Raw genomic sequence first — 24,009 nt, forward strand, 5'->3', positions numbered from 1 at the left:
GGCCTCTAAGGCCTCACTCCCCCCTATCTGAGGTATCTACTGAAGCCCTCGTCCTCCACATACAACACCCATTCTGCCAGTCACATTCTGTTAAAGGTCCCCAAAGCACACACATTCCTGGGTCACTCCTCTTTTCAGTTCGCTGCAGCTAGCGACTGGAACGAGCTGCAACAAACGCTCAAACTGGACAGTTTTATCTCAATCCCTTCATTCAAAGACTCAATCATGGACACTCTTACTGACAGTTGTGGTTGCTTTCTGTGATGTAATGTTGTCTCTACCGTATTGCCCTTTGTGCTGTTGTCTGTGCCATGTTTTGTGTTCTGTTGTGTTGCTACCATGCTATGTTGTCATGTGTTGCTACTGTAACAGTATGACTTTAGTCCGTCCCCTAGCCCATACCCGGGCTCGAACCAGGGACCCTCTGCACACATCAACAACAGTCACCCACGAAGCATCGTTACCCATCACTCCACAAAAGCCACGGCCCTTGCAGAGCAAGGGGAACCACTACTTCAAGGTCTCAAAGCGAGTGACGTCACCAATTGAAATGCTATTAGCGCGCACCACTGCTAACTAGCTAGCCATTTCACATCCGTTACACTGCCTTGGTATGTTGTTGTCTTAGTTCTCTCTTTATGTAGTGTTGTTGTCTCTCTTGTCCTATATTCATATTGTTGTTGTTTTTTTTTTATCCCAGGCCCCATCCCCGCAGGAGGCCTTTTGCCTTTCTGTTGTTCTGCCCCTGAACAAGACAGTTAACCCACTGTTCCTAGGCCGTCATTGAAAATAAGAATTTGTTCTTAACTGACTTGCCTATTTAAATAAAGGTTAAATGAATCAAAATAATTAAAATACAATAAATATTTTTGCAATTTAATTTAATTTTGATACTTAGGTATATTTAAAACCAAATACTTTTAGACTTTTACTCAAATAGTATTTTACTGGGTGACTTTCATTTTTACTTGAGTAATTTTCTATTAAGGCATCTTTACTTTTACTCAGATATGACAATTTGGTTATTTTTCCACCACTGGGGATGACACTAAAAAACAAATTGTTTGGTTTCATCATGGGTTCCTATAAGTGACGGAATTCGATTAATACCCCGGGCATGCCCCGGTTGAACCGGGTTAGCGTTGATTGTATTCGTTTTGAAACCGGGCTGCCTCCCGGGTGCCCCCACCAAAGCAGACGTTGAAGTCGGCTGAAAACAATTGACATATGTCAAGCACGTGGAGCTATTAGTAAGGATTCAGTGTTTTCACGTGCAAAAATGTTTGCTCAAAATGCATGTGTCGCTTTACCTGCCTTCAGAATCAGAATATTTTCTAATGAAAACTACTTTGAAAATTGTAACATAGGCTTAGGCCCTAGGCTATTTAAAAAAATAATAGTTTATGTTTCTAAACGATTCATCATACTATTTTGTTGACATTATGGCCCGGTGATGCTCGATCTGAGACAGCGCTCCTCACTCACCACTTTTGCCCGGTGATGTGACGGGCCTTAGCCCGGTTTATCCCGGTTTAGTCTAATCGTACTTTCTCAGTACAACCTCCAACCAGGTTCGTCGTTGCTTTCATGTGCCGCAATGGCTTTTGAGCACAACCAATGGCGCGCACCAGCATTCACCGCTTTGCCGCACCCAAGTGAGAGGCGTTGGTGGGCGGAGCATCGCAGGAACTACAAGCAGAAGCAGACCTCTTTCAAAGCAGCAGGGTAGCGGATAAAAATACTGAAAATAGTACGTTCGCTTTCTACGAGAAGGTGCTGTCTTTTCAATCATATTTCAACTAAACGAGGGTAAGTTAAAACTGATCATGTCGTTTCGTAGCTCCGGCTAGTGCGAGACCATGTAAATTATTTAAAGGTTTATGTTGTTTCTCTTTGTACAATATGTAGAAACCTGTATTGTTTCTATTATTGACTGCGCGTCGTCAGTGGACTCTGCAGAGGAGCCTGTGCGACATGTGATTTCATGTTTTATTCAACTGTTAACACTAGTATCATACAGTACATCGTTTTGTTGGCTTTCGAAGGTTAATAAAAACAACGAAAACACCATGTATTACTTGGTCCCCCCACACACACCTCCTTCAATCGCAGGAGTGAGGCTCCAAGGCCACATTTTAGTAGGCTGTTGTTTTGTGTATTTTTCACAGCCTGCAGGAAAGGAAACTGAGTTTAGGTTGAATTAGTGCATGTTTGCTGTTATGTATCTATCAAAACAATATACGGGTGCAGTATTATCTGTTATGCAATGATATTAGGAAATGTGTTTGTCCCTCTAGTGACTGGTAGCCTACTTTGCGTACTGTAGGCCTGAATGGGACAGGAAATGAAGAAATAGTCTCTCATAATAGCCATCCACTGAGCTATGCTAGTGTGTGTTGCTATTGTAGGCCTTACTCAACCATGTATAACTTCATGCATGTAATTTTCCTTGTGTACTGTAGTAATAATAATGTACTATTTCATTTAAACATCCCACCATTTCATTGTCTATTTGAGCAATCTTCCAATCAAACTGTTGGAATACTCTCTTTCCCAATGATGCCAATCCAGAACACATCTTCAACCAGCCCAAAAAAATATCTTGATGAATTCCGAGTCCTTCTCTGTACATTGTCTGTATCATCCCATGTCCACGCAGTGAAAGCCTTGATAAGAGCAGAGGGTCATTCAGAGGAGGAACATTGATGGCTGTGGAAGAAGCACTTGTTTTCATTGTCTGTTGGAAAGCGTTTTGCTACTGTGTGTGTGGATTTTTAGGACAACATCGGAGAGCAGATTCCATTAAGATGTTGCTTCTCTAGTCCACTAGCTGTAGATACTGTACATTTTCCAGTCAGTCAGTGGGCTGTAGCCTAACTCCCCTCCTCTCTCTCTTTCCCTCTGTGGGGATTAGTAGAGAGGGACTAGGCTAGAAACCCTTTAGAGAACTGTGGAGGGGTAACTCCCTGGATTTCGTTATTCTGGTGGAATGAGAGGAACACCCATTGGAGTGAAGCTAGCAGTACCAAACACACTAACACATTTTTGAAGTCTGTTAGTTTTCGGGCGAATAGACACACCCTTGACCCCAGTGCAGATGATGAAAATGTGTTCCTCATTTCAAACATTTTTTTTCTTTCTCACTCTCTTTCCTTCCTTTCTCTGAGTGTAAATGTTGGCACCGTTTCGGGTGTGTAAACAGATTTGTTAATGCACTGCATAGAGTGTATATTGTGTTAGACATAAGAAACCATGTTTTCTGAGGAAGTTCTAAAAATGGATTTGACTACCTAGGTTAATATTGACAATGTTACCAGGAAAACGTCACGAACCAGCCCAGTGGCACTAATGTCCTGAAGCTTTGTCACTAGTCCACTGCTTTGCCTAGTTTCTTCTATAGTTGCCACTGGCACATACGTAGACTCAGGGTATCGCGGTTTATACTAGAGCTATGTAAGACAGTGTGCGTGGGTCTACATTGCATTCAGGCTGCGCAGAATCGCTGATCTACAAATCATCTTGCATCAATAATGTGGTCAAAATTAGAAGTTCTGTGCCTCACCTCCTCATCTCCTCAAACTCCCTAAGCAGGGTTTATTCTCAGTACTGTTGTTAGACAGTGATCTCCCACACCCAGATAAAGCCTTGAGGACCCTCCCTCCCCAGCCCCTGTCCCCTCAACACAACACCCTGCCTCAGAAAACAACATTTCCATGCCAACAGTGTCAGCTTTAGACGTTACTACAACCGTAGTTATGAGGAGGCCTTGATAAGGCTCAGGAGTCGCATCATTTAGCCTGCGTTTTATGTTTAGTCATTTAGAAAACACTCTTATCCGGTGTGACTTTTTAGTTCATTATTTCTCAATAATCCTTTTGTGTGCAAATGTAAAATATCCTTCTGTCCCTCAAAGGACCTCTATGGATTACATTTCAGGAATACATTATTATGATGATGATGATGATTTGGGGCCATATTCACAGCCGCTGAACACAGTCACCCCCTGCTGAGGCTGTGTCCCAAATGGCAACCCATTCCTTACATAATCAGTGCACCTATGGTCCCTGTTCCAAAGTAGTGCACTAGTACATTGTGAATAGGGTGTCATTTGGGATGCATCTCAGTCTTACATAATGATAACACTGCCATCTGTGTAACCCAGGCACTACTCTCATGTGCTGTAGCAGCCAGCAGCGTGTCCTGTTTGAAGACGCTAGTACCCTTTTCACACTACTGGGCCAATCTGAATCAAGCATAGTTGGAATGGACAATATTTTTAAGTTCCTTCCTTTCTCCTTCTATAGTGAAGCACTCAAACAGTATGTTTTCACGTCGCGAAACGATCATAGACGCCTCGCCATTTAAAAATCACAATCACAGATTTTTCCAGTGGAAACGCAAGGTAATGGATTAGAAGAAATGCTGCTCGTCCTCTTCCAGCTAACAGTCATGTTATCCCCAAGAACCAGGTCAAGGACAATCCACCTGTTGAACATATTGGTTAAGACCAGACTGATGACGCTTTATGGCAGACTGATGACGCTTTATGGCAGATTGATGGGGGTGTATCTAAGCATTATCAACTGTCCAAAACAAACCAATGTTGGTATGTGGGACTTCCAATAACATGAAATGGCGTCTAACTCTATTCCTAAGAGTTGATTTCAAGCCCCTGAGAAATTGCATTTTATATCAGAGTTTTATCAGGGTACAGTGGATTAGAAATATTAATGTATTTTTTTTTTCATGAATTCTGGTTAAATAACGTCACTTGGAGTCGTATTCAATCAAAACTGGTTACGAGGTTTCTAAGAAGTCAAAAAGCAAGCAAGATGTTTGCGGTAATGTGCAGTTGGATTTTTGTGCATTATTGGATGCTTTCAGATTACTAGATTTTGCCATATCTACACAGAATCAAACTCGGGACTACTGCCCATAACATTACATTTTAAATGAGCAACAAGAGTATCTCTAATGCATTCTTCTGTCCGCAGTCCAGATACAATAGTAGTTGTTGTCTGAGGCACAGGCAGCAGTGGTTTCCTACATCCCATTGGTTGGACTATTATGGATTCCAGCTTTGACAGGCATTCACTGCAGAGTTAAAATGAGACTGACTCAGGCTGAATGCTTAAGTGCACTTCCCATGATGTGAGAGGGTGACACACTCAAGAGGGGGGTGGGGGTTGAAACCAAGTATCTGTTTCTTCTCATGGCAAAATCCATTCACTAAATATGACTTGACTGGCATATTTTTGGAGCTAACTCAAGTAGTCTTTTATCCTTGTTTTGTCTCTTTTGCTGACCTAGGATATGAACTAGAATTGATGAAAAGGCCTTTTCAACAGAACTTCCTGCTCTGATCGAACGCAACATAGCCATATTAAATATATGCGTAGTCGGCCATGCCAACTATGTCCCCTCAAATATGACTAATGAGGTGCACAGTGGGTGTACATAACATGAATGAGTGAGCTGAAAAGCTAACTGAAATACTTTGCTATTTCGTTAAGTTCTCAATTATTATTGGAGATCTAAAGTCAACAACACATACGTTCATCTCATTGTAATGGACCCCTCCCCTCCCTGTTACCAAGCCCTCCCTGTTACCAAGCCCTCCCTGTTACCAAGCCCATCTGTAGAGCTGAAAACAACCCTCCCCATTACCAAGCCCTCACTGTTACCAAGCCCTCCCCGTTACCAAGCCCTCCCCGTTACCAAGCCCTCCCCGTTACCAAGCCCTCCCTGTTACCGAGCCCATCTGTAGAGCTGAAAACAACCCTCCCTGTTATCAAGCCCATCTGTAGAGCTGAAAACAGCCCTCACTGTTACCAAGCCCTCACTGTTACCAAGCCCTCACTGTTACCAAGCCCTTCCTGTTACCAAGCCCATCTGTAGAGATGGAAACAACCCTCCCTGTTACCAAGCCCTCCCTGTTACCAAGCCCTCCCTGTTACCAAGCCCTCCCTGTTACCAAGCCCATCTGTAGAGATGGAGAGCTGAAAACTACTCTCAATCTCTCCTGGTGTTCTCTCTTTCTGTCTCTCTTTCTGTCTCCCCTTCTCCCTATCTCCCCTTCTCTCTGTCTCTCTTTCTGTCTCTCTTTCTGTCTCCCCTTCTCTCTGTCTCTCTTTCTATGCTCTAATCATTGCCACATGGCAGGATGCAGGCCTGAGCCTTGGAGAATGGAATAAGTTGTTGACCGCATCTGGACTGTTGCAGAATATCTCCACAACTGTCTTGCTATAATCAATACTAGTGACTTTTGGCTAGTTTCCCCCAGGGATTCCATGTTGGAATGTGGCCCAGATTCAATCATTCCTTTGATTCCATCAGAAGGTTCTCAGGTTCCAAATGGTGCTGTGGCATCCATGAGAGTGCATTTGTAACAAATTGATTAGTCAGAAGTAGAACATACGGCCTATTTGAACTTAAACGTTGAAATGGCAACCTGTGTGTCCCTTGCTGCTACTACTACTACTACTACCCCACCCCCCACCCCCCCCAATGATGAAATAGATTTCAACTCCCAGTTCACAACAAGTGTGGAAGGTGTTAATAACATATGGAGTAGACCTGGTGTATTGTGATGGGCTGCTCTACAATTACATAATGGTGTGAAGGGCTATACTCAGTTTCCATGGTAATGTGGTCTGTTTCCATAGTGACCACAGTCAATGCTACACCCCTGCACACTTCAGATATGCGCCAGTTGTTGAGTAATAGTGGGGAGGGGAGCTGTGTGATGGCTGTATGTAATAGTGGGGAGGGGAGCTGTGTGATGGCTGGCGTTAGTACTATATGTAATAGAGGGGAGCTGTGTGATGGCTGGGGTTAGTACTGTATGTAATAGAGGGGAACTGTGGGATGGCTGGGGTTAGTAATGTATGTAATAGTGGGGAGAGGGGAGCTGTGTGATGGCTGGGGTTAGTACTGTATGTAATAGAGGGGAACTGTGTGATGGCTGGGGTTAGTACTGTATGTAATAGAGGGGAACTGTGTGATGGCTGGGGTTAGTACTGTATGTAATAGAGGGGAACTGTGTGGTGGCTGGGGTTAGTACTGTATGTAATAGAGGGGAACTGTGTGATGGCTGGGGTTAGTACTGTATGTAATAGTGGGGAGAGGGGAACTGTGTGATGGCTGGGGTTAGTACTGTATGTAATAGAGGGGAACTGTGTGATGGCTGGGGTTAGTACTGTATGTAATAGTGGGGAGAGGGGAACTGTGTGATGGCTGGGGTTAGTACTGTATGTAATAGAGGGGAACTGTGGGATGGCTGGGGTTAGTAATGTATGTAATAGTGGGGAGAGGGGAGCTGTGTGATGGCTGGGGTTAGTACTGTATGTAATAGAGGGGAACTGTGTGATGGCTGGGGTTAGTACTGTATGTAATAGAGGGGAACTGTGATGGCTGGGGTTAGTACTGTATGTAATAGAGGGGAACTGTGTGGTGGCTGGGGTTAGTACTGTATGTAATAGAGGGGAACTGTGTGATGGCTGGGGTTAGTACTGTATGTAATAGTGGGGAGAGGGGAACTGTGTGATGGCTGGGGTTAGTACTGTATGTAATAGAGGGGAACTGTGTGATGGCTGGGGTTAGTACTGTATGTAATAGAGGGGAACTGTGTGGTGGCTGGGGTTAGTACTGTATGTAATAGAGGGGAACTGTGTGATGGCTGGGGTTAGTACTGTATGTAATATAGGGGAACTGTGTGATGGCTGGGGTTAGTACTGTATGTAGTAGAGGGGGACTGTGTGGTGGCTGGGGTTAGTACTGTATGTAATAGAGGGGGACTGTGTGATGGCTGGGGTTAGTACTGTATGTAATAGAGGGGGACTGTGTGATGAGTTAAGTGAGTTAAGTGAAGTATGTTGCTGACTTCACTGGCCGTCAGAAGTTGGGGTGTGTGTGTGTGTGAGTAAATGATTCAGTGAATGTTATGAATGTCAGCCATGTCTGCTCGGGTGACTGACCGTAATATGAGTAGGCCTAGTAGTGTACCGTTCAGAACAGTCAGCTGATATCAGTAATGGGGTGTGAACTAGAGGTCGACCGATAAATCGGAATGGACAATTAATTAGGGCCGATTTTAACGTTTTCATAAAAATCGGTATATTTGGACGCAGATTTGTATTTATTTTTTATTTTACAACTTTATTTAACTAGGCAAGTCAGTTAAGAACACATTATTATTTTCAATGACTGCCTAGGAACGGTGGGTTAACTGCCTTGTTCAGGGGCAGAACGACAGATTTTTACCTCGTCAGCTCAGGGATTCATTCTTGCAACCTTACAGTTAACTAGTCCAACGCTCTCACCACCTGCCTCACGAGGAGCCTGCCTGTTACGCGAATGCAGTAAGAAGCCAAGGTAAGTTGCTAGCTAGCATTAAACTTATCTTATAAAAAAACAATCAATTAATCATAATCACTTGTTATGCTTGATGGGATGGAAGCTATGGTCACAAATGGTTGATGATATTACTAGTTTATCTAGCGTGTCCTGCTTTGCATATAATCGATGCGATGCGGTGCGAAAAAGAACTGTCGTTGCTCCAACGTGTACCTAACCATAAACATCAATGCCTTTCTTAAAATCAATACACAGAAGTATATATGTTTAAACCTGCATATTTAGCTAAAAGAAATCCAGGTTAGCAGGCAATATTAACCAGGTGAAATTGTGTCACTTCTCTTGCGTTCAGGGTATATGCAACAGTTTGGGCCGCCTGGCTCATTGCAAACTAATTTGACAGAATTTTAGGTAATTATGACATAACATTGAAGGTTGTGCAATGTAACAGGAATATTTAGACTTATGGTTGCCACCCGTTAGATAAAATACTGAACTTCACTGAATATATTTCACTGAAAGAATTAACGTCTTGTTTTTGGGATGATAGTTTCCGGATTTGACCATATTAATGACCTTAGGCTCGCATTTCTGTGTGTTATTATGTTATAATTCAGTCTATGAATTGATAGAGCAGTCTGACTGAGCGATGGTAGGCAGCAGCAGGCTCATAAGCATTCATTCAAACAGCACTTTCATGCGTTTTGCCAGCAGCTCTTCGCAATGCTTCAAGCATTGAGCTGTTTATGACTTCAAGCCTATCAACTCCCGAGATTAGGCTGGTGTTACCGATGTGAAATGGCTAGCTAGTTAGCGGGGTGCGCGCTAATAGCATTTCAAACGTCACTTGCTCTGAGACTTGGAGTAGTTGTTCCCCTTGCTTTGCATGGGTAACGCTGCTTCGAGGGTGGCTGTTGTCGATTTGTTCCTGGTTCGAGCCCAGGTAGCGGCGAGGAGACGGATGGAAGCTATACTGTTACACTGGCAATACTAAAGTGCCTATAAGAACATCCAATAGTCAAAGGTATATGAAATACAAATGGTATAGAGAGAAATAGTGCTATAATTCCTATAATAACTACAACCTAAAACTTCTTACCTGGGAATTTTGAAGACTCATGTTAAAAGGAACCACCAGCTTTCATATGTTCTCATGTTCTGAGCAAGGAACTGTAACATTAGCTTTCTTACATGGCACATATTGCACTTTTACTTTCTTCTCCAACACTTTGTTTTTGCATTATTTAAACCAAATTGAACATGTTTCATTATTTACTTGAGGCTAAATTGATTTTATTGATGTATTATATGAAGTTAAAATAAGTGTTCATTCAGTATTGTTGTAATTGTCATTATTACAAATAAATAAATACAAATCGACCGATTTTAATCGGTATCGGCTTTTTTTGGTCCTCCAATAATCGGTATCGGCATACCGATCAGTATCGGTATCAAAAATCATAATCAGTCGACCTCTAGTGTGAACGTTTTAACCAAATTTGGCTCCTTAACATTAAGAGAAATCCATTACTGAAAATCAATGTTTTTGTAGATAAAAAAAAAATAATAAAAAAAAGTAGCAAGTGAACAGCGTAGTGGATCAATTCCTCCACAACTAAGAGTGTTGATGTGTGAGGCTCAACTTCTCTGCTATTTTGGTGCCCTGGCTACCACACGGAACAGTGTGAAGCGAACCTGTGCACATGCACAGATACTGAGAGCTTTGTGATGCATCTCACTCGTCTATTATCCTTCTCAACAGAACTTCCTGCTCTGATCGAACGCAGCGTAGCAATATTAAATATGCGTAGTCAGCCATGCCAACTATGTCCCCTCAAATATGACTAATGAGGTGCACAGTGAGTGTACCTAACGTGAATGAGTTAGCTGAAATGAGCTGAAAAGCTAACTGAAATAGTTTGCTATTTCGTTAAGTTCTCAATTATTATTGGAGATCTAAAGTCTACAACACATACGTTCATCTCATTGTAATGGACCCCCTCCCCGTTACCAAGCCCTCCCCGTTACCAAGCCCTCCCCTGTTACCAAGCCCATCTGTAGAGCTGAAAACAACTCTCCCTGTTACCAAGCCCATCTGCGCAGATACTGTGAGAGCTAAGTGATGCATCTCACTTGTCTTATTATCTTAGTCGTTGATGACAGGCCCTGGTTTACTGAGGTTGCGAGACTTTGCAAGCCAAGAAATTGTGAGATACAGCATTCCATTTGCCAGACACACTTTTTGATTGCCGATTTAGATAGGCCTAGTGCACGGTTCTGCCTGTATACTGTGCCCCTCTCTCTCCCCCTCTCTCTCCATCCCTCGCTAACTCACTATGAAAAATGTGAGTGTTTTGTGTTCTCGGGAATTTCAGCAACTTGTCAGTCTCCTCCATTCCAGAAATACTGAATATTAAGAGTCGAATGTTGACACTCAGAAATGGGAGTCGACGTGCATGTTAACATCATAAAGCCTCCTCCCTAAGTTTACTTTATTCACTGCTTGAGCACACTCCGCCAACCCTGATGTTAACCAACATCTGCTAACCATGTGTATGTGACAAATAAAATTTGATTTGATTTGATTTGAAAGAGCTGTCAAATCTGGATCTCTACAAATCAGCTGGGCTAGACAATCTGGTCCCTCTCTTTCTAAAATTATCCGCCGCCATTGTTGCAACCCCTATTACTAGTCTGTTCAACCTCACTTTCTTATCGTCGGAGATTCCTAAAGATTGGTAAGTGGCCGGGGTCATTTTCTCTTCAAAGGGGGAGACACTCTTGACCCAAACTGTTACAGACTTATATCCATCCTGTCCTGCCTTTCTAAAGTCTTTGAAAGCCAAGTGAACAAACCAATCACCGACCATTTCGAATCCCGCTGTACCTTCTCCACTATGCAATCTGGTTTCCGAGCCGGTCACGGGTGCACCTCAGCAACGCTCATGGTCCTAAACAATGTCATTACCGCCATTGATAAAATACATTACTGTGCAGCCGTCTTCATTGACCTGGCCAAGGCTTTCGACTCTGTCAATCCACCACATTCTTATTGGCAGACTCAACAGCCTTGGTTTCTCTAATGACTACCTCGCCTGGTTCACCAACTACTTCTCTGATAGAGTTCAGTGTGTCAAATCGGAGGGCCTGTTGTCCGGACCCCTGGCAGTCTCTATGGGTGTGCCACAGGCTTCGGTTCTCGGACCGACTCCTTTCTCTGTATATATCAATGATGTCGCTCTTGCTGCTGATGATTCTGTGATCCACCTCTACGCAGAAGACACCATTCTGTATACATCTGGCCCTTTGGACACTGTGTTAACAAACCTCCAAAGAGCTTCAACACCATACAACACTCCTTCTGTGGCCTCCAACTGCTCTTAAACGCTAGTTAAACGAAATGCATGCTCTTCAACCGATCACTGCTCGCACCTGCCTGCCCAACTAGCATCACTCTGCACTCCTCTAGACTTAGAATATGTGAACAACTATAAATACCTACAGTTGAGGTTGTAAGTTTACATACACCTTAGTCAAATACATTTAAACTCAGTTTTTCACAATTCCTGACATTTAGGCATTGTAAAAGTTCCCTGTTTTAGGTCTGTTAGGATCACCACTTTATTTTAAGAATGTGAAATGTCAGAATAATAGTAGTGATTTATTTCAGCTTTTATTTCTTTCATCACATTCCCAGTGGGTCAGAAATTTACATACACTCAATTAGTATTTGGTAGCATTGCCATTAAATTGTTTAACTTCGGTCAAATGTTTTGCGTATCCTTCCACAAGCTTCCCACAATAAGTTGGGTGAATTTTGGGCCATTCCTCCTGACAGAGCTGGTGTATAAATGAGTCAGGTTTGTAGGCCTCCTTGCCCGCACAAGCTTTTTCAGTTCTGCCCACAAATTTTCTTTGGGATTGAAGTCAGGGCTTTGTGATGGCCACTCCAATACCTTGACTTTGTTGTCCTTAAGCCATTTTGCCACAACTTTGGAAGTATGCTTGGGGCCATTGTCCATTTGGAAGACCCATTTGCGACCAAGCTTTAACTTCCTGACTGATGTCTTGAGATGTTGCTTCAATATATCCACGTAATTTTCCTTCCTCATGATGCCATCTATTTTGTGAAGTGCACCAGTCCCTCCTGCAGCAAAGCACCCTCACAACATGAAGCTGCCACCCCCGTGCTTCACGGTTGGGATGGTGTTCTTCGGCTTGCAAGCATCCCCCATTTTCCTCCTAACATAACATTATGGCCAAACAGTTCCATTTTTGTTTCTTTAGACCAGAGGACATTTCTCCCAAAAGTCCCCATGTGCAGTTGCAACCCGTAGTCTGGCTTTTTAATGGCGGTTTTGCAGCAGTGGCTTCTTCCTTGCTCCGCGGCCATTCAGTTTATGTCGATATAGGACTCGTTTTCCCGTGGATATAGATACTTTTGTACCTGTTTCCTCCAGCATCATCACATGGTCCTTTGCTGCTGTTCCGGAATTGATTTGCACATTTCGCACCAAAGTATGTTCATCTCTAGGAGACAGAACGCGTCTCCTTCCTAAGCGGTATGACGGCTGCGTGGTCCCATGGTGTTTATACTTGCGTACTATTGTTTTTTCAGATGAACACGGTACCTTCAGGTGTTTGGAAATTGCACCCAAGGATGAACCAGACTTTTCCGAAAGTCTTGGTTGATTTATTTTGATATTCCCATGATGTCAAGCAAAGATGCACCAAGTTTGAAGGTAGGCCTTGAAATACATCCACAGGTACACCTCCAATTGACTGAAATTATGTAAATTATCGTTTCAGAAGCTTCTAAAGCCATGACATCATTTTCTGGAATTTTCCAAGTTGTTTAAAGGCACAGTCAACTTAGTGTATGTTCATTTCTGACCCACTGGAATTGTGATTAAGTGAAATCTGTCTGTACACAATTGTTGGAAAAATTACTTGTGTCATGCGCAAAGTAGATGTCCTAACTGACTTGCCAAAACTATAGTATGTTAACAAGACATTTGTGGAGTGGTTGAAAAACAAGTTTTAATGACTCCAACCTAAGTGTATGTAAACTTCCGAATTCAACTGTATGTCACTCCAGTGTAAATTGCTAAATTGTAGTTACTTCGTCACTATGGCCTATTTATTGCCTTACCTCCTTACTTCATCTGCACACACTGTATATAGATGTTTCTGTTGTGTTATTGAATGTACATTTGTTTTAGTCCATGTGTAGCTCTGTGTTGTTGTTTGTGTCGCACTGCTTTCCTTTATCTTGGCCAGGTCGTAGTTGTAAATGAGAACTTGTTCTCAACTAGCCTCCCTGGTTTAATAAAGGTGAAATAAAAAAAATAAAAAGTAGTTATGAATCAATTATTTTGGAGTCAACTCCATACCACTGCGTCATTGTTAACAGTTACAGGGAAAAGGCAGCAAGGCAACCAACAGCAACTAAGTTACTTTGAGAAGTTAAATGAGGAGAAAATGCTGACTTTGCCAGATGACGTTAAGGTACAGTAATGGTAGTACAGGTGTTGAACCACCTGAAAGAGACGCACCGTGAGACCCAAACCGTTGCTGTCAGCAGTGCAGCTGCATTGTGAATTCACATGGAATTTTAGGATAATATATTTTTTTAAATGAAGTCGCATCCCTAGTTTTCCTCTTATAACCATGATCAGAAAATGAAGCACAACACATGAAAAATGGCACTATATGTCAAATTCTCAAGAAGCTGCAATCTGAAGGGGTTGAATTAATAGCCACTGCTTGCTAGTCTGGTCACGACTCTCTCTTCTCTCCACAAGTTAACAACTGAGTTTTTCTAGATTGATAATCCTGGTAGGACTCTTAATAGTTTCACAGCATTATGCCGGGCTTTTGACTTTCCCAGTTCAGACACTCAGTGGAAGTGTTATCTGGGAATACTGTTTGTACTGGACATCTGGGATGTTTCAAGTTGACCTCAGAAGGATGTTACAAGCAGGAAGTGTATTTCATCTCCTGTACTCTTTCCTATTGTAACATTTTGTGCAAGAAACAATGTCATTTTTATAGAGGGCAATAGTGATGGCGTCTTTTTGTAGGCATTAACAGAGGTATACTCCACCGTGGCTCATTGGTCAATTTTAATGGCGTTTTTGGATAAGCGCAGAAAATGAAGTCTGTTGGAAACACAGCCTTAGGAGCTCTTCTCTGTTTTGTCCTATAAAATAGTCTTAATCCGCGAATGTAACTTTTTGTGATAAAGCCTGTTTACACCATCAACCTTCATTTCACCGCTTATCCCCAAAAACATTATTCCCTATATTAATTTCCCCCATAGGAGTGGCCAACGAACCAGAGGTTGAAAAATTCAAACTAATTTCCTGTATTTAGGACGACAAGCTGGTTGAGCTCTTCTCTCTCTCACGGTCTAGTTTCCAGTTTCACTATCCTTAAGGCAATCCCGTTCTTGGTCTATCTACTGACCTTTGACCTGACTGGATGGCTGTTCACACAGAACTCTGACCTCAATGAACCCATGGAAGGTTTGGTCTCTGTCTTCGTCCAAAATGGCACCCTTTTCCCTATATACTTACTTACCCTACTTTTGAATCGAGTCCTAGTGCATTGACTTTTATTGGAAATATGGTGCCATTTGGGACAAATCCATGCTGTTTACCTTAGATGTACAGGTCATGGAGACAGAGGCTATTGACTTAATGGAGTGACTTAATGGAGTGACTTAATGGAGTGACTTAATGGAGTGACTTAATGGAGTGACTTAATGGAGTGACTTAATGGAGTGACTTAATGGAGTGACTTATTTACTTAATGGAATGACGGAATGACTTAATGGAATGACTTAATGGAATGACTTAATGACTTAACGGAATGACTTAATGACTTAACGGAATGACTTAATGACTTAATGACTTAACGGAATGACTTAATGACTTAACGGAATGACAATGACTTTAATAGAATACATTTAATAGAATAGTAATTATATTTCTATGGGTGGGCTTCCTTGTGTTCTGTAAGCGAGGTCGAGGCTATATACCTGAGATTTATCCAAGCTAATCTAAACTGGAATTGAAAAAAGAAACTCCATAGATTTTGAAATTTAGGAAGTGGTTGACTTAAAAAAAAAAAAAAAAATGTTTTAAGAATTGATGTAGGTATTGTATTCAGATTTGATTATACAGTAAGATTTGGACAAAATGAATAACAGTTGAAGAAGCCATTTTGCTCTCTGTGTTCCCCATGGATGTCCAGTCTAGAGGACCGGGATCAGCAGCAGTGTATCTGTTACTGCCTGGAGGCGGTGGGAGATCCTATTACACAAAGCCTCGGTTATTTCCTGAGCTTGGTTGCTGCAGCAGGAATAAGGATAGTGGTCACTCTGTTAGCACTGAAAGCACTTAGTTCATGTTGTTTCAGCTGTGTGTTTTTTTTAAAGCTAGTTTACCCCCATTTTATATGTTTTTGTCCTTAGTTTGAAGAAGTACGTCATCTGAAAGACTCACGACCACAGTTTGAGGTTATAATGGAGTCGACTTGCTTGTTGTCTATATCAGATGCCAGGGACAGTGTATAATTACAATTTAGTGTGTTTTTGTCCTTAGTTTGTTGAAGCTGTGCATGTAAGCAGACACTTTACTCAACCACAGTTGCTTTTAGAGCCTTCTTGTTCTGGGTCGTTTTCTCTTGGATGAGGATTCAGATTTTGTCTCCGACGTTCCCTTCCCACAGTACTGCCACCACCACATGCCTGCGACGTTCCCTTCCCACAGTACTGCCACCACCACATGCCTGCGACGTTCCCTTCCCACAGTACTGCCACCACAACATGCCTGCGACGTTCCCTTCCCACAGTACTGCCACCACAACATGTCTGCGACGTTCCCTTCCCACAGTACTGGCACCACCACATGCCTGCAACGTTCCCTTCCCACAGTACTGGCACCACCACATGCCTGCGACGTTCCCTTCCCACAGTACTGCCACCACAACATGTCTCCGACGTTCCCTTCCCACAGTACTGGCACCACCACATGCCTGCGACGTTCCCTTCCCACAGTACTGCCACCACAACATGTCTCCGACGTTCCCTTCCCACAGTACTGCCACCACAACATGTCTGCGACGTTCCCTTCCCACAGTACTGGCACCACAACATGCCTGCGACGTTCCCTTCCCACAGTACTGGCACCACAACATGTCTGCGACGTTCCCTTCCCACAGTACTGGCACCACCACATGCCTGCGACGTTCCCTTCCCACAGTACTGGCACCACAACATGCCTGCAACGTTCCCTTCCCACAGTACTGGCACCACCACATGCCTGCGACGTTCCCTTCCCACAGTACTGGCACCACCACATGCCTGCGACGTTCCCTTCCCACAGTACTGGCACCACAACATGCCTGCGACGTTCCCTTCCCACAGTACTGGCACCACAACATGTCTGCGACGTTCCCTTCCAACAGTACTGGCACCACATGCCTGCGACGTTCCCTTCCCACAGTACTGGCACCACAACATGCCTGCGACGTTCCCTTCCCACAGTACTGGCACCACAACATGCCTGCGACGTTCCCTTCCCACAGTACTGGCACCACAACATGCCTGCGACGTTCCCGTCCCACAGTACTGGCACCACCACATGCCTGCGACGTTCCCTTCCCACAGTACTGCCACCAACATGTCTGCGACGTTCCCTTCCCACAGTACTGGCACCACCAACATGTCTGCGACGTTCCCTTCCCACAGTACTGCCACCACAACATGTCTGCGACGTTCCCTTCCCACAGTACTGGCACCACCACATGCCTGCGACGTTCCCTTCCCACAGTACTGCCACCACAACATGCCTGCGACGTTCCCTTCCCACAGTACTGGCACCACCACATGCCTGCGACGTTCCCTTCCCACAGTACTGGCACCACAACATGTCTGCGACGTTCCCTTCCCACAGTACTGCCACCACAACATGCCTGCGACGTTCCCTTCCCACAGTACTGCCACCACAACATGTCTGCGACGTTCCCTTCCCACAGTACTGGCACCACCACATGCCTGCGACGTTCCCTTCCAACAGTACTGGCACCACAACATGTCTGCGACGTTCCCTTCCCACAGTACTGCCACCACCACATGCCTGCGACGTTCCCTTCCCACAGTACTGCCACCACCACATGCCTGCGACGTTCCCTTCCCACAGTACTGGCACCACAACATGTCTGCGACGTTCCCTTCCCACAGTACTGGCACCACAACATGCCTGCGACGTTCCCTTCCCACAGTACTGGCACCACAACATGCCTGCGACGTTCCCTTCCAACAGTACTGGCACCACAACATGTCTGCGACGTTCCCTTCCCACAGTACTGGCACCACCACATGCCTGCGACGTTCCCTTCCAACAGTAATGGCACCACAACATGTCTGCGACGTTCCCTTCCCACAGTACTGGCACCACAACATGCCTGCGACGTTCCCTTCCCACAGTACTGGCACCACAACATGCCTGCGACGTTCCCTTCCCACAGTACTGGCACCACAACATGCCTGCGGCGTTCCCTTCCCACAGTACTGGCACCACAACATGCCTGCGACGTTCCCTTCCCACAGTACTGGCACCACAACATGCCTGCGACGTTCCCTTCCCACAGTACTGGCACCACCACATGCCTGCGACGTTCCCTTCCCACAGTACTGGCACCACAACATGCCTGCGACGTTCCCTTCCAACAGTACTGGCACCACAACATGTCTGCGACGTTCCCTTCCCACAGTACTGGCACCACAACATGCCTGCGACGTTCCCTTCCAACAGTACTGGCACCACCACATGCCTGCGACGTTCCCTTCCAACAGTACTGCCACCACAACATGCCTGCGACGTTCCCTTCCCACAGTACTGGCACCACAACATGCCTGCGGCGTTCCCTTCCCACAGTACTGGCACCACAACATGCCTGCGACGTTCCCTTCCCACAGTACTGGCACCACAACATGCCTGCGACGTTCCCTTCCCACAGTACTGGCACCACCACATGCCTGCGACGTTCCCTTCCCACAGTACTGGCACCACAACATGCCTGCGACGTTCCCTTCCAACAGTACTGGCACCACAACATGTCTGCGACGTTCCCTTCCCACAGTACTGGCACCACAACATGCCTGCGACGTTCCCTTCCAACAGTACTGGCACCACCACATGCCTGCGACGTTCCCTTCCAACAGTACTGCCACCACAACATGCCTGCGACGTTCCCTTCCCACAGTACTGGCACCACAACATGCCTGCGACGTTCCCTTCCCACAGTACTGCCACCACCACATGCCTGCGACGTTCCCTTCCCACAGTACTGGCACCACCACATGCCTGCGACGTTCCCTTCCCACAGTACTGCCACCACAACATGTCTGCGACGTTCCCTTCCCACAGTACTGGCACCACAACATGCCTGCGACGTTCCCTTCCCACAGTACTGGCACCACAACATGTCTGCGACGTTCCCTTCCAACAGTACTGGCAGCACAACAATCACAACAGATCCTCAACAGTCGAGAGTGCTGAGTCAGACATAGAGAGGAAGACTCGCGGAGCTAAGAGACTGGGACCATTCAGGGACCATTCCATTCCTGGACACAGAACCCCATGGTTGCATCCCACATGGCACCCTATTCCCTAGAGTGCACTACTTTTGAGCAGGCTGTGATAGGCCCTGGTTAAAAAGTAGTGCACTCTATAGGGAATAGCATCCCATTTGGGTCTCTGGCAAGAATCCATTCTCTACCAACCAGTGCAGCATTATCCTCTGTTCTGTTGGACAATAAATAGGCAATTCGTGATACAATCGGATTAGTAACAGACCAGAGGTTCTGGGTATTTTTGGTCCCTAATGAGATTGGCACAGGAAGACCTATCCCTAATTGCTATTTTTCTACTTTTTCATGTTGGTATTTGGCAGCCTGAAATACAATGCAAACTGTGAAACTATATCAATTGGGATTCCAGACTAGTTCCTCTGGACTATGTATTTCGTGAGTGTAAAAATCTCAAGAATCCCTCAGGTCAGAAAAGAGAACCATAGCTTCAATACTGCTATATATATATATATATATATATATATATATATATATATATATATATATATATATATATATATATAATTTCTACACTGTTTTAGTGTCAGTGGTTGCAAATAAATAAATATTTTAAAAATATATATAGTTATATATTTTATTACTTCAGCCATACAAACTGCTGAGGACTGAGAAGGACTAATGGTGTCTGTCAGGAAGCCCAGAGACGGTGGCGTCTGTCAGGCAGCCCAGAGACGGTGGTGTCTGCCAGGCAGCCCAGAGACGGTGGTGTCTGCCAGGCAGCCCAGAGACGGTGGTGTCTGCCAGGCAGCCCAGAGACGGTGGTGTCTGCCAGGCAGCCCAGAGACGGTGGTGTCTGCCAGGCAGCCCAGAGACGGTGGTGTCTGCCAGGCAGCCCAGAGACGGTGGTGTCTGCCAGGCAGCCCAGAGACGGTGGTGTCTGCCAGGCAGCCCATAGAGGCCTACTTGGGCCCTTTTCAAGTACTGTAAAAATACATCCTGAGCCTCATCCCTTTCCTGTGGTAGTAGTCACTGTGGTAACATGATTGGCTAGGTTAGATTTAAAGAGGAATTCACTGCATTGATTTCAGCAATCATGTCAGATCAGGGATTGATTACTTCATGGAAGGGAGGAAGGAAGGAGGCATTTTGAGTATTGGAACAGGGCCCCGCCTAGCTCTAATGCTCTATGCTGGCTGTCTTTGTCCTCTGGGGGGAGGTCAACTCTCTGGCTACAGGCTGGTAATGTACTCTGTCTGAGGGAACATTTTCCCATCAGACAGCCTTGACAAAAATGAGCCTGGATCAATTGGAAGTGGCGTATTTACCTCTAGCTCGACTCCAGACGCTGTACGTTGATTCTCATATGAAAATGTCAGTGTGATGTCTGGCAGTGTGAGACTACTGTCCTCTGTCTCCTCTCCATTTCTCTCTGACATCAATGCTGTTCTATGGGAGATAGTGGTGCAACTGGTTCATGGTTCGCAGCAACCAGCTCTCATAGCTCTGCTATGCAACAGAATCACTGCCATCCACTCTCTGGACTGAGAAGGGCATTTCATGGTAACTCCCTCTCTTCCTTACTCTCTGTGCTAGCAATGTCAATGTTTGGTTGGCTTGCTGGCTCATTTTTTAATTTTTAATATAACCTTTTATTTAACTAGGCAAGTCAGTTAAGAACAAATTCTTATTTACAATGACGGCCTACACCTGATCAACCCGGACAACGCTGGGCCAATTGTGCGCCGCCCTATGGGACTCCCAATCACAGCCTGTTGGGATACAGCCTGGATTCGAACCAGGATGTCTGTAGTGGTGCCTCAAGCACTGCGATGCAGTGTCTTAGACCGATGCGCTGCTCGCCGTGCCACATTTTCATTCTATCCCCTGTAATGATGACGGTTGAGTGTCTTGTTTTGTATCTAGACTGACTGAGCCTGAGGAAATGGACAGGAAATCAATAAGCCCTGGGGGGTGTGGTCACACTATCAAAACAGGAAGCAGCAGAGGTGATGGCATGTAATGTGACTGAATGTTTAGTGCACCAAGCGTGACGTGACATTTTTCCATCTGGCTGCCTGCCTTGGATATGAAATGTAATCTTGATTAAAACATGTTTGTGTTCATTAGGCAACACATGTAAGGGACTGAAACATTGGAGATACTACCTGGGATTATCTAATAATACATGCACATGTTCGTTTTCTGTTTTAAAACATTTTGGTATGAAGTGCAGTGTTTCCCAAACTGGTGGTCCGCGGAGGTACTCCCCAATCCCCATTCAAATCGAATCAGGATTAGGGAGAAATACGGAAATGAAGTTTCTGCTGTAAAAGGCCCATGATCATCCGACATTGTACAGGAGATGTGGGGGGTGGGAAAGGCCCTATCTGACATTTTGCGCTGCTTTGGTGCTCTCCGTTGTTTCTACCATCTAAAACCGCCCAATCCTAGTGCAATACAATACAATGTCATATCTACAATATACCCTTAGATGCACAACAGGGCCTGGGATGCTCACGGGGATCCACAGTACTCCATCGATGGTCCAGTTTTCAATTAAATACTTCTTGAATTCCCTAAAGTTGTTTTGAACATATGTGCTCTGTCATTTAAGCTTTAAAACAGTAAACAGTGAAAGCTTTAAAACTGCAAACTTGTCTCTCTGCCCCAATTAGCTTTAAAACTGCTAAATGTTCTTTCCGATGTGAAGAAGGTGGGGCTTGTTGTTTCCCAGGGCCTGAGACTTGGTTGGTCCGACCATGCACTGCAGTAGTCATAGTAAAACCCTTTGTATGCTATTTTTGATGGGGTCCCTGAAGTCATTATTTTTATTATTTATTTATTTATTTTTGTATACATTTGTTATCACAAAAGCGGTTCCTGTCCCCAAAAGGTTTGGAAACACTTACCCTAATGAACACAACCCATGTTTTCACTTCTGACCTGAATCTGATCTCCAGGAGCCAACAGGACCCGGTGATGAACGGTGACTCAGGTTCCGGGGTGGTGACTGCGCCCCCTCCCACCACTGCCCCCCACAAGGAGCGCTACTTTGACCGAGTGGACGAGAGCAGCCCGGAGTATCAGAGGGAGAGGAACATGGCGCCAGACCTCAGACAGGACTTCAACATGATGGAGCAGAGGAAGAGGGTCTCCATGATCCTGCAGAGCCCGGTAGAACACACACACACACACACACACACATTAATGCGTGAACACATACTACTCCTCTTCTAACCTATGTCCTAATGGGGCTCCAGGTAGCCTAGTGGTTAGAGCGTCGAGCCAGTAACCGAAAGGTTGCTGGATCGAATCCCCGAGCTGACAAGGTAAAAATCTGTCGTTCTGCCCCTGAACAAGACAGTTAACCCACTAGGCTGTCATTGTAAATAAGAATTTGTTCTTAACTGATCAACCAGTTAAAATGTCTCCAACATATTACTATAAGAACACATTTTGTCCCAATACTCTTCCTGTTTTATTTACTTCCAATTCTGAATAGCCTCTACATAGGCCTGTATCACGGTACGGCCACTTAACACGGTCTCTCTCAAACACAGTGCTGTTCTCTCAGCAGCACTCAGTTTAAGCCCAGTGTATCAAACACAGTGTTTCCAGCCTTTTAGTGATGGAAGAAAATACATTATTTGTGATGCCATGACACACACACACACACACACACACACACACATACTCAGTCTCACATACACACACTCCGTCTCACACACACAGTCTCACACACACATACTCAGTCTCACACACACACACACACACACACACACACACACACACACACACACACACACACCCTCTCTCTCACACACACACACACACAGTCTCTCTCTCACACACACACACACAGTCTCTCTCTCACACAGTCTCTCTCACACACACACACAGTTACACACACACACACTGAGACAGTGCAGCAGGAGATAAGAAGAGGGACAGTGGGAGGAGCATGTTGTTGAGAGATCTGTTGTTTCACCCTGCAGATGAGTTATTACCAGCAGGACATGTAGCTAGGTTTGACACACATGGAAAACAGTTGCCAACAAAGGAAGTATGTAACTCCTTAGTTCTTCTTGGCAGTGATTATGTAATATGTGACTGATTTTCTTTGCCTGTTCCTGCTAACTATGTTTATCAGGTTGAAGCCTTTCTATTCTAGTTTCCTCTCAGCAATGTTTATTAGATTGAAGCCTTTCTATTCTAGTTTCCTCTCAGCAATGTTTATCAGGTTGAAGCCTTTCTATTCTAGTTTCCTCTCAGCAATGTTTATCAGGTTGAAGCCTTTCTATTCTAGTTTCCTCTCAGCAATGTTTATCAGGTTGAAGCCTTTCTATTCTAGTTTCCTCTCAGCAATGTTTATTAGATTGAAGCCTTTCTATTCTAGTTTCCTCTCAGCAATGTTTATCAGGTTGAAGCCTTTCTATTCTAGTTTCATCTCAGCAATGCGGCAGTCAACAGGCACTTGTGACATCGTCAAGAAGCGATAGCAAGAGAACACCGACAGACTGCCCGACAAGACTGCCCGACAAGACTGCCCGACAAGACTGCCCGACAAGACTGCCCGACAGAACATAGAGGCTCTTTTACTTCAAATCACTCCTGTGTTGATTTAATAGTAACCATGGATTCTGTAGTAGGGGAACAGTAACCATGGATTCTGTAGTAGGGGAACAGTAACCATGGATTCTGTAGTAGGGGAACAGTAACCATGGATTCTGTAGTAGGGGAACAGTAACCATGGATTCTGTAGTAGGGGAACAGTAACCATGGATTCTGTAGTAGGGGAACAGTAACCATGGATTCTGTAGTAGGGGAACAGTAACCATGGATTCTGTAGTAGGGGAACTGTAACCATGGATTCTGTAGTAGGGGAACTGTAACCATGGATTCTGTAGTAGGGGAACAGTAACCATGGATTCTGTAGTAGGGGAACAGTAACCATGGATTCTGTAGTAGGGGAACAGTAACCATGGATTCTGTAGTAGGGGAACAGTAACCATGGATTCTGTAGTAGGGGACCAGTAACCATGGATTCTGTAGTA

At 44.7% G+C, this 24,009-nt stretch overlaps 1 protein-coding gene across 17 annotated transcripts in view; it reads left to right on the forward strand.

Annotated features, from left to right (window-relative positions):
- Positions 1 to 1,651: 1,651 nt before the first annotated feature.
- The window catches only part of LOC110536952 (alpha-adducin), a 54,000-nt gene continuing 31,642 nt past the window's right edge, over positions 1,652 to 24,009 (forward strand). For 9 of the 17 annotated variants that reach the window (XM_036936892.1, XM_036936899.1, XM_036936893.1 and 6 more), the window contains exons 1-2: positions 1,652 to 1,809; positions 21,916 to 22,129. In XM_036936892.1, coding sequence (XP_036792787.1) covers positions 21,935 to 22,129 — 195 coding nt within the window. In that variant the 5' untranslated portion in view covers positions 1,652 to 1,809; positions 21,916 to 21,934. The remainder of the gene's footprint in view (positions 1,810 to 21,915; positions 22,130 to 24,009) is intronic. The other 8 variants (XM_036936901.1, XM_036936890.1, XM_036936902.1 and 5 more) reach the window with 3 other exon arrangements.

Source organism: Oncorhynchus mykiss, chromosome 12, assembly GCF_013265735.2.
Source record: "Oncorhynchus mykiss isolate Arlee chromosome 12, USDA_OmykA_1.1, whole genome shotgun sequence".
Lineage (NCBI taxonomy): Eukaryota > Metazoa > Chordata > Actinopteri > Salmoniformes > Salmonidae > Oncorhynchus > Oncorhynchus mykiss.